At 37.6% G+C, this 11,785-nt stretch overlaps 2 protein-coding genes across 3 annotated transcripts in view; one reads left to right on the forward strand and one right to left on the reverse strand.

Moving 5' to 3' along the window:
* The window catches only part of LOC149066960 (uncharacterized), a 73,267-nt gene that overhangs the window by 58,606 nt on the left and 2,876 nt on the right, over positions 1-11,785 (forward strand). The window lies entirely within an intron of this gene.
* LOC149066961 (uncharacterized) overlaps positions 10,975-11,785 on the reverse strand; it is a 56,431-nt gene continuing 55,620 nt past the window's right edge. Inside the window, exon 3 of the mRNA XM_089252934.1 lies at positions 10,975-11,517. Coding sequence (XP_089109060.1) covers positions 11,463-11,517 — 55 coding nt within the window. The 3' untranslated portion in view covers positions 10,975-11,462. The remainder of the gene's footprint in view (positions 11,518-11,785) is intronic.

Genomic DNA, 11,785 nt, shown 5'->3' on the forward strand with positions numbered 1-11,785 from the left:
CTGACAAAAGTATCAGTCAATGTAAAACAGGAAAATTTCGAAGAGACTTACATCGAGCAGTGGATTGAAAAATGATTGATGATTGTTAGACAGACAAAGCGAATTTTATTGTGATACCGTCAGCCTATAACACTTTGGTGGCATCAAATGTATGACAAACATCAAGGAGGGAGAAAATATGTATACAAAAATTCGAGAAAAAAACAAGATAGCGTTTTTGAATTGAATGCATCAGTGTTAAAATGAATTAAATAATTAGAATTCATTGGCATATGGGCGCGGTAGCCCAGTTCGATGAGATACTCGCCTAAAGTATCAAAGGATGTTTAGAGGTGTCGCGAGTTCGATACCCGGCTCGACCTTGTCAGAAAACTTTTCCTGACACAGGGATACAACAGAAACGGTGACATTCCCGCAGAAAAAATTGCTACCGCAGGGAGACGTCCTCCATCGAGGGGTTAGTGCACCTACCTCTCGATGAGTATAAAAAAAACAAGCCTGCAGTTCGGAATCGGCAATAAATTGTAGGTCTCGGTCTAAAACAGTAGCCCGCGTGTGCAGAAAATGAGCGTAGTGCGACAAAAATGATCAAATGATCATTGACATATTCGCTCTCTGCGAGAACAAAACTCTTCAGCGTTTGCGCAGATGCTATGAAATTGAAACTTTGATGGCATTGCTTATGGAATAGCTTTAAAGGGTCATTTAAATTAATATGACTTGCAATATTGGATAAATATTTATGTCTATATGGGTTATAAATGGAACAATTAAAAAAAACACGATGCCAGGTGTCGAGTCATTTCAGATTACAGAAATTGTAGGGAGATAGTGTCAAAACTTTACCGTGGAAAAAAATTGAATTCTGTTTCATTCTTAAATGAAAGGAGACCTCTTTAGACTGATATCAAGTTTGGATGTGATCTTCAACAAAATATGAGTGATTTGAGAAGCTTATAGTGAGGGTGATTATATTAGATTGATGATTATTATGTTAAAGGAAAGAAGGTATCATCATAGGAACCCGTAGTAGCAAAAACACTGACAAAAAGAACCCCGACAAAAAGAACCCCGTGATACGCATTTTGTTTCTATCATTTCATTTCACTGGAGGAAGAGGATGAAATAACAACCGTTCTCGCTAATTTCTCTTGGCAGATGTTTGGTTGTTTCTGAATGGAAAGATCATCTTACGTGGATGAAAAATGCGCATAAAGAGAAATCCAAAATGCATAATAAAAAAGAAAAATGTAAGAAAAGTTTACGTGACGAGAAAGAAAACGTTGAAGCTTCGGCAATTCCTTTGGGATTGGCGTCAAAATAGAAAAAAGTGCACAAATTCTCTCTTTCTTCCTGTGTACCTATATACTGTACATGTACAAATGTATAGGAAAAAGAAATATGAAGAAACAGTACAGAGGAGAGTGCAGTTCTTTGCTCTAGTTTCGCGCCGCAAATGAATTGCAAAAAAAAGAAAAAAGTGCCTACGTATGTGTATGAAGTATGTGTGCCTACACACACATCGAATTGAAGCATAAATACAAATGGCGTGAAGAAAAGATAAGTAAAAAAAGCGCAGCTGCACGTAAAAATTTTTTCTCTTCGACACCCCTTGCCATGATGATCCTTCTTTATTTTTTTACTTATCCCCTTTTCTTTGGTTTTTATTCTTTTCCTTCTCCCATATTTTGTTGCCGTTTTGCCCTTTTCCTTGATGTTTGGAACAACGCCGAACTTCATAAAAGGCACGAGAAGAACACCAAAAGAGGAAGAGGAGGAATGGTGAAAGAATGGCGAATAGCAAAACGTACTGTTGGCTGGGCGAAGAAGAGGGTTGTGAAGGCTGTTTACTATGCGGGACCTATTACTCGTTTCGGCCATGGCTTCCTGCCATTTTAAGAGAAAAGAGAGCGAAATCTCCTCCAACTTTATCGCATCCATCCATTCACCTACCATTTCCAGCGTATGCACCACACATACTCCCGCCCTCTCTCTCTCTCTTTCACTATGCACATATATATATATCTGCTTTCATCTTGGAAACCGCCCCGAGTTGTGCACCAGTCATCGTCTCTTCGTTCCTCCACGGGCATCACGTCTCTCTCATGCAAAATGAGGAACCTGCTTGTGTTGTTGTGCTCTGCAGACTCTTCCTAGTACTCCGACCAACCACCCTCCCGCGCGGAATGTTTCTCTAAGAGTTGGAGAGACTGGATAGATGGTGCTGCCTGGAGGTGAAGCTTCGGCACAGGCACTAAAGTCAGAGTGGTGGTGGTGCTGCTGCTGCCTGGCCCCGAAATGCGAAGAGTTGAGTGAAAAGGCGCTCACAACACACGCACACATACACAAAACTATCGGCGAAGAAAGGAGAAGTTAGGGCAGAGTGGAATCCAGCGAAGCCCAGGAGAGAGAGGGGGGGGGAGACTGCAAGAGCGGGGAATATGAAAGCCAGAGAAGAGAGAGGAAAAGCGGAAGCATCTCCATCTCTGTGCCTATCCTTTACCATCACCCACACTACGTCCTTCTACGTTCTAATGAAGACGACAGGCAACCAACCTATGAAGCAGGCTCTGGATCAGGAGCCTGAATCCAAGAGAGAGAGAGAGAGAGAGAGAGATGCTCGCGCTTCTGCAAAGTAGAAACAGAAATGGGAGGAGGGCATAGGAGGAGGAAGTAAATTGAATTTAGTGCTCGGCATCTAAAGCGTAATGGACTTGAAGACGTTGCTTCGGAACGGAATCTTCTCCCTCCATCTCCTCTTTTGCCTCCACCGAGGCTCCAGAACCTAGGATAGGCTGCCGCCACCACCACCACCTCCATCCATCCATCCATGTGCATTTCACTTCGTCCCCCGCCTTTCTCATCGAAGCAGGTGCCCTCTCTTTTCTCTCAGATGTTGTGTGTGTGTGCCTTGGCCATTACGCCACCGACTCACACGCCTGACTTTCTGAGCGTTGTTCCAGAAGAAGCCTCCGCCGCAATCAGCTCTCACTCCCTCTAATGGATACACTGCTACTACTTAGTAGCGAAAGTCTACGTTCTGATATACGTATATGTGTGTGTGGGATAGAGAGAGAGATTGAGATGGAGGGAAGCCTATGTGTGCTCTCAGCTAAGAAATTTTAACGAAAGAGGGAGGAGATGGTATGAGGGGTGGAGAAAGGAGTTTCCTCGTTGGACGCAAGAGCTCAGCAGCCAACAAAACTTCTCAACAACAACAACATGAAAAAAGAACTATAAGAAGAGAATTCGGTCGACGAAAGCGGCAACACCACTCCCAACCATCCTTCCATCCAAGGTGCCTTCCTCTTTGGGCACGTTGCTGTTTCTTTCATTATACGGCGACACACACTGTGAGCTGCTACCGCTGCCTAGAAATGACTTTAGTCTCATTGTCGACCTGGAAGGGCACGAAACAAGATTAAGGTACTGCGATCGCTTTTCCAACTCTTTTCTTTTCACGTCACACGCTTTTCTCTTAAGTAGCCTCCGCGATCTATTTCCAACTCACACCGCTCCATACGCCTTGGTCTTCCAAGTTTCTCTCCCTCTCTCTATCTAGACATGAACATGCAACAAAATACCGAAATATATATATATATGAGATTGCCTAAGTTTGATCTTTTGGCTCCAATATAGGAGAGAGTCAATGTTCAGTTACGAGAAACGTGATTTCTTTCAAAACATTTTGTGACCACTTCACAATCCCCAATCGCGTCTAATGGTTAGAAACCTACGACTGTGTTGAAATTCAGAAATCTACCACTCTCTTCTTGCGACTTCTCAATCCCTCCGCCATTGGACGTCCATCTCAATGAGTCAGTGTCACAATGGTAGATACTGATACGTTAAAATATATCTCATTAAAGATAAAGCTACTGAATACATCGAATTTTTAATTTAACAGCTAACTGAAGGCGTAGGGCCTCACCAACAACTATTAGTACTACTTCTACTACTACTAAACCTATTACATGCCTCCCCTCCATAAATATCTCCATTGTTTCATGCACGAATGTGCCGTATGTGATGTTAATCTTGAGAACCTTGTGCATACCATCTGACAAGCATGACAAAAGGGACACTGTTCACCATTATTTATGGCCTAGTTACCTTTTTTCCTTCAAGCCTTTGGACCAGAGGTGCACAACCTTTTCGGTTCATGGGCCATATAAGTGATATAGCTAACACGCAGACCAGAAACTCGTGTACATACCGCGATGTTGGTATTGACACTTTTCTTTCGGAACATCTTAAACGGACCGGAAGGTTCACTCTTGGTTTGTCTTTGGATAGTTCGCAAAGGTGGGACAGACATCGGTCTTCAGATAGACATGAAAATTTAATTATAATTAAAATGAAAATTATTCATTTATTTCACGCATATTAAAGATATTCACGTAGGCTTGAATAAAAAATGTTAGACCCATATACTTTAGTTCTCAAAGTGTGCGAAGCGGCTCCTAGAAGCGTCACCAACCTTTTTCAAAGACGAGCTATCAATATTGATGTGTTCCTCTTCAGTGCTTTGAAGCTGTTTTTTATTCGACTATTTTAAGGAGAAACGGATACGTGTTGACTGAAGCAACGAGGCCGCGGGTGGAAGTTGAAGAACCACTGCTATGAGTGGTCCGTCAAACTGTTACGGACTTTTTCATGGTCCAAGGGGTTCACAAAGATTGAAAAACGCTGACAAATACGTTACTTCTGTTGTCCCGATCCCTTTTAATGCGAGCGTTTCTGGGAATTAATAGAACCATCGTTATCTATAGTGAAAGATCACTATCTAGCTTCTGATTTTATAGAACTTAATCTTGTGAAAAAACCACAAAATTCGAGATATACAATATTAATTAATATGTCAGTTCGTTATAAGCGAATTTTCTAACATTATTTCTCGGTATTGCAGTTTTGATGGGACGGAAAAATTCGTTGTAACCGATACTTCGTAACACCCAATCTATATATATAAAACTGATTTTCTGTCTGTGTATCTGTGTGTATGTTCTCTATACAAATCAACAATTTTAGATCGATCTTAAACAGGCAGAGATGGATAACTTGAAGTTCAAAAAGGGAGGGGGGGGGGAAATCGAACTAACTACCTAGCGCCCTTTAAAAAGGGAAAAAAATGTTTACTTCTACATTTCTTTAAATCTAGATTTGTTTATTTCATGAGTCGCGCGGGAAGTTGTCATAATGGTTAACTTGGACACAGTTTGTATGTCCCTCAAAGAAACAGGGAGATATCACGTGATCCAAAAAGCCTCATTGAAGAAAACCCGGGCAACGCCGGGTAATATAGCTAGTCTATATATATAAAATTGATCTTCTGCCTGTGTGTCTGTGTATGTATGTTCTCTATACAAATCAACAATTTTAGATCGATCGTCGTCAAATTTTGCATATATACCAAATGGGACCCGACTTGAACGATACGCTACTTTAAAATTTCGTCAGAGCAGAGCAAGTGCCCCAAATGGGCAGAAAACTGTCGGGCAACAATGCTTTCTCGGCCTCAACAATCACTTTCCGAACGTTTACTTTGGTTACCGTGGTTCCCTAGCAATGCGTTTAAGACGTGTTTTATGCCTTTACAATGGTTTGTCACTTCTCTAATCCTGTTAGCATATGTATAATAGTTTATGCTTTTATAATAGTTTGCCACTTTATTCAATCCTCCCAGTTATGAGAGCTTTTTGAATAGACACCATCATCGGCATCACTTTGAGGGTAAGGCAAAGGATGATCCCCCATAGAAATCAGTGTTAAAATGCCGATTTTAATGTAGAAATGCGGAAATTTGGTGAGGTTTTCTGTCACATGAATAATTTTAAAAATTGTATTAAATACTCGATTTTTGAAATATTGAGTTCGCTTAGAGATAGATATACGATTAAATATGAAGTAATTAGCCCCGGACCTACTTTTGAGCTGGATATTCATGCAATAACATTGATTTCAACTTTTTATTTATATCTTCTCAAGCATGAAAATTAATGTCTCCGCGAATTGTCTTTTGATATTCAACTGCATAAATTCATATAGTTTAGGTTGTTTTAAAATTAATTATGGGCCCATAAAGTGCATCGAAGAAATTCCACAGCTTTAATTAAGCATTTTTTTGAAGCAGAAACAGGCAGAGATGAATAACTTGAAGTGTTCAAAGGGGGGGAATCGAAATACCTAGCACCCTTTAAAAAAAAGAAAAATATATATATTTATTTTTTTACGTTTCTTTAAATCTAGATTTGTTTGTTTCATGAGTCGCGCAGAAAGTCGCCATATTGGTGAACTTGGACACGGTTTGCAATTCCCTCAAAGAAAGAGGGACGTATCACGTGATCCAAAAAAGCCTCATTGAAAAAAACCCGGGCAACGCCGGGTATTATAGCTAGTTACAATATAAAGTAAAATGTTGTTGAACGATTTTCGATGAGGAGGAAAAACATTTTGGAGGTTTTGATAATTTCTCATTGTTACTTTTTTTCTCAAAAAAAGATATTTTTTTCTCAAAAAAATATATTTTTTTCTAAAGTTTTGTCCAGCTTTTGGGGAGTCCTTTTATACTAGGGATTTCAATTTTTTTACCGTTTTGATTACTTCCCCCACCCTCAATTGGGGGTGGGGAAGGTGGCTTATACGCGAGTATATACAGTGATTAACAACAAAAACGCAGCCGAGTGCGTTGAATGCACTTGCAAATTTTTAGTTGCGTAACCATGAAGACACTCGGATGAGTAACAAATCGGAATGAAATCTTTGGAAAAATTCATTGAGATGTTCCACATGGAGCACAATTAGAGTTGTGTGAAGAGTCGAAACTAACGCTCGAATGGTGCACACGTTGCGAAATGGGTTGGATCCTCATCAAAAGAAACGCAAAATCTAAACGAAAACGTTCATGTTTTACCACATCAAATGCGTGGTTAGTGATTTAAAAGTCAGCCAAGCGTGCCGTAGTCCTATTGTACGTGACGGAATTCGGCTGTAACGACATCGAGTGTTGGTCCTGCTGATTTTCATAGAGAATAATTTCAATGAGATTTGCATATAACGTCGGTGAAAACGCAACGACCTCGACATTGCGACGACATTTTTTCGTCACTTTCTCCCATTTTTATAGTGTTTTCCCGGGAAATTCCTAGAATTAGAGCTTATCACGTTAAAAATTTTCATCTGTTGCTAAAAAATATCCAGTTTTTAAGGAAGCATACTCGAATTCTCAATCTATATATATAAAATTTATTTTCTGTGTGTGTGTGTCTGTGTGTGTCTGTATTTATGTTCTCTATACAAATCAACAATTTTAGATCGATCGTCGCCAAATTTTGCATATATACCAACTGGGACCTGACTTAAACGATAGGCTACTTTAAAATTTCGCCAGAGCAGGGCAAATGTCCCAAATGGGCAAAAAACCGTAGGGCAACAATGGTTTTTGGGCCTCAACAATCACTTTCCGAACGTTTACTTTGGTTACCGTGGTTCCCTAGCAATGCGTTTCAGACGTGTATATGCCTTTACAACGGTTTGTCACTTCTTCAATCCTGTTAGTATATGTATAATAGTTTATGCCTTTATAATGGTTTGCCACTTTCTCAATCCTCCCAGTAATGAGGCTTTTCGAATAGACGTCATAATCATCATCGGCATCAGTTTGAGGGTCAGGCAAAGGATGATTCCGATAGAAATCAGTGTTAAAATTGCCGATTTTACTGTAGAAATGCGGAAATTTGGTGGGGTTTTCCGCCCCATCAATAATTTTAAAAATTGTATTGAATTCTCGATTTTTGAAATATTCAGTTCGCTTAGAGATATACGAAGCCCAGGAGATTAAATATGAAGTGATTAGCCAGACCTACTTTTGATTTGGATATCCATGCAATAACATTGATTTCAACTTTTTATTTATATCCTCAAGCATGAAAATTAATGTCTCCGTATTGTCTTTTGATATTTATTTTCATGAATTCATGTAGGTTAGGATATTTTAAAATTAATTATGAGCCCGTAAAAAGTGGATCGAAAAAACTCCGCAGCTTTAATTAAGCATTTTTTGAAAGCTGAAATAGGCAGAAATAGATAACTTGAAGTTCAGGGGGGTGGAGGTTTATCGAAATACCTAGCGCCCCTTAAAAAAGGAAAAATATATATTCATTTCTACGTTTCTGTAAATCTAGATTTAATTATTTCATGAATCGCGAAGTCGCTATATTGGTTAACTTGCACACGGTTTGTATGTCCCTCAAGAAAAAGAGAGGGAGATATCACGTGATCCAAAAAAGCCTCATTGAAGAAAACCAGGCAGCGCCGGGTATTATAGCTAGTCTTTTCTAAAATCGGAGATACAGATAAGGTTTGCGAATTTTATAAATTATATAATCTATGTATATTAAATTAATTTTCTGTCTGTATTTATGATCTCTATACAAATCTACAATTTTAGATCGATCGTCACCAAATTTTGCATATATACCAAACGGGGCCCAACTTGAACGATAAGTTTGTCAGATCTGGGCAAAAGCCCGAAATGGGCAAAAAACTATCGGGCAACAATGGTTTCTGGGCCTCAATAATCACTTTCGGAATGTTTACTTTGGTTACCGTGGTTCCCTAGCAATACGTTTCAAACGTGTCTATGCCTTTACAATGGTTTGTCACGTTTTTAATGTTGCCAGTATATATATAAAAGTTTATGTCTTTATAATGGTTTGCCACATTTTCAGTCATCCAAGCATTGAGGCAGAATCATCATCACTTTGAGGGTCAGGCAAAGGATGATCTCCCATAGAAATCAGAGTTAAAATTGTCGATTTTACTATAGAAATGCAAAAATTCAGTGGGATTTTCCGCCACATCAATTTTAAAAATTGTACAGAATTCTCGATTTTTGAAATTTTGAGTTCGCTTCGAGATATACGAAGCCCAGAAAAAAAAATTAAATATGAAGTAATTAGCCGGACCTACTTTTGAGTTAGATATCCATACAATAACTGTGATTTCAACTTTTTATTTATATTTTTTCAAATTGAAAATTGAGTTCTCCGTATTGTTTTTTAATATTCAACTGCCTAAATTCCTATAGTTTAGGTTGTTTGAAAATTAAGTATGGGCTCGTAAAGTACATCGAAGAAATTCCACAGCTTTAATTTTTGGAAGCAGAAACACACACAGGCAAATGGTTAACTTGAAGTTCGGAGGGGGGGGGTCGAAATATAAGAGGGGGGGACATGTCACATGATCCAAAAAGCCTCATTGAAGAAAACCCGGGCAGCGTCGGGTATTATAGCTAGTACTCTCTAAATATGGCTATAAATCATCTCAAATTTTTATCGTGTTCAACTTTTCTTTTCGGGAAATGCATTTTAACTTATTGCAAATTTGGTGCAGCCTTTATTTCCCTCCAAGCGTGATTTATTCACAATAGTTTACAATTTTGCAAATTTGTACCTTTTTTTTGGCGAGCATTGGCAATGCCCCGATTTTCCGTATTTTACCCCATAAATAATAATGTTGATGAACCTTGCTTATAATGTCGATGAAAATGCCACGAACTCGGATATACTGACACATTTTTCGTCGTTTTATGACATTTTTGATACCTAACGATGGAAAAAAGGATTTTTAAGAAGTTTTTAGTGCTCTGACGTGCTCCTAATCAACATGATCTGTATACGAGTCATTACTGCATTTTCCCGTATTTTCTCTCTTTCTGCCTTTTTCCGTTACAGAAATATTCCGTTATCCACGTTTTTTTTTTGAACGAAATTTACTTTAATCATCAATCTTTATTAAAATCAGAGATGGAAGTATTTTGCATAATTTGTAAATTGTGTAAAAATGAATATGACTGTAAATATTCATTCCACTTATTTGCCAGGTAATTTTCACCCGGTGAAATACATTTGAAATCACTGCATATTTTTAGCATTGTATTTCTCAACAAGGTTAATTCATTAACCATATTTGGCAATTCCTCTGACGGTAATATTTTTGGGAAGAATTGGTGTGATATCTCGGTATCTGATCCAAATTTACCATTATCTCTCAATCAAATATGGTCACTCTAATCATAGTGAAATAACCGCTTGTTTCATTGCATGTGATTGCATCCGATTACATTTTTCGTCTAAAAGATATCGGAAACGGCAACCTCAGTTATAATGACAAAAATTCACGGATACTTTGATCTCGTTATAATCGTGTTTGACTGTATATTCACGCGAATAGACTATTTAGTTGTCAGACTTTTTTTGAATAAGACCTAAAAAAAGGTGGAGAATAAGAAATTAATTCTGTTGCAACAATGAAAATGTGTGGTTGTAGTCGTGAAGTTCTGAACTTCAACATGAATTCTTTTTCCGCCTTACAATTTTCTTCACTGCAACATCATTATTGCTGCAAAGAAAACAAATTCCGATTAGCATTAAAGTATCCGACTACCTTTCTTGTCACTTTTCTTTAAAATGGTTCTGGAGTGAACTTTAAATACATTTTTGGTCACAGTGACAAATTTTGGTCTATTTATTATATTTTCTATGAAAAAGTCGTTTTTATGTCATATTTTAGGCAAAATGCATGTGATATTCGAAACACGATTGCAAAAAAATTTTATTAATGAAATGCTTTGTGATTTTCACAGTGCATTTAGCGAGTAATGTTGCAGGTTATGAACCAAAATTTAAAGTATTGCATGATATGTTCATAAGTTACACCATAATATGTTTAAATACGTGTGAATTTTTTTGAAATTTCATCCTACATTTTGTCTATAAAACACTGTAATTCAAAAAATATATGTGATAGACCTTAGATTTTGATTCATAACCTCAACAATATATAGCAAAATATCATATTAAAATTTCGTAATGATGCACTGAATCGATTTTTACAAATCATGTCACAAAGTCAAGTAAAATGTCAAAAAAATAGAATTCTTCGTAAAACACGTTTAAAGTCTTTATTCGCGTATTACTTGTATGTAAAAACGCAGCACTAAAGTGAACGTAACTTTGATTCTAAGCATCATATAAACAAAACAAGGCCCGTTTTGGAATCACAACATTATGGGCTTTTATAAAAAATTAAAAAATGAAAATTCATATTTTTTCTTCCAAAATGACGTTTTCAACGTAGTCGGATACCTTAAAAAAAAATTCACACCCTCGTTAGTCATTACTAGGCCTAGGATTTCTATGACTTTGCATGATTTTTTTTTCGCATATTTCACTATTTTTACATGATAGAGCCTATTTTAATGATTTTAAGCGAAAATTCGCATTTTCTCTCCCATCCTCTACTGAAAGACTTATACGAGGTTGAGATAAAAAAAATTAAGATCTAGTGTTCACAGAACATCTGTACATTCGTTTTAGTGATGATTCCAACTTCTTCTCCCCCCTTTCTTCGAGCTAGAGACAGAATTCTTAGAAGTAGACCTGTTGCACACTAGTCTTGTCCTAAAGGTTTCCTGGTGATCTCTCAAGTTCTCCTTTTCCACTATCCTCTTCTTCCCTAAAAAAATAACATGACCATTTTATAACTTTTTTTTCATTAAGTCGAAAAATACAGTACAGAAAATATTTCGTACTAAACGAATTTTGTATTGACCAACAAAACAGTGAATTGATTATGTCCAACGTGAAAAATATTAGTTCGTATTAAGCGAATATTATATTGAGCAAGTTTATCTTAAGACGGTTCAACTATACTCCCATTTTAGTATACAGTTTATACATAAATTTGTATTTTCAAGTTCCCCCCACCCTCCTTTCCCTATGGG

Source organism: Pholcus phalangioides, unplaced genomic scaffold, assembly GCF_987345545.1.
Source record: "Pholcus phalangioides strain wild (caught in Gottingen) unplaced genomic scaffold, Ppha-v1.0 ptg000031l_1, whole genome shotgun sequence".
In the NCBI taxonomy this organism is placed as follows: domain Eukaryota; kingdom Metazoa; phylum Arthropoda; class Arachnida; order Araneae; family Pholcidae; genus Pholcus; species Pholcus phalangioides.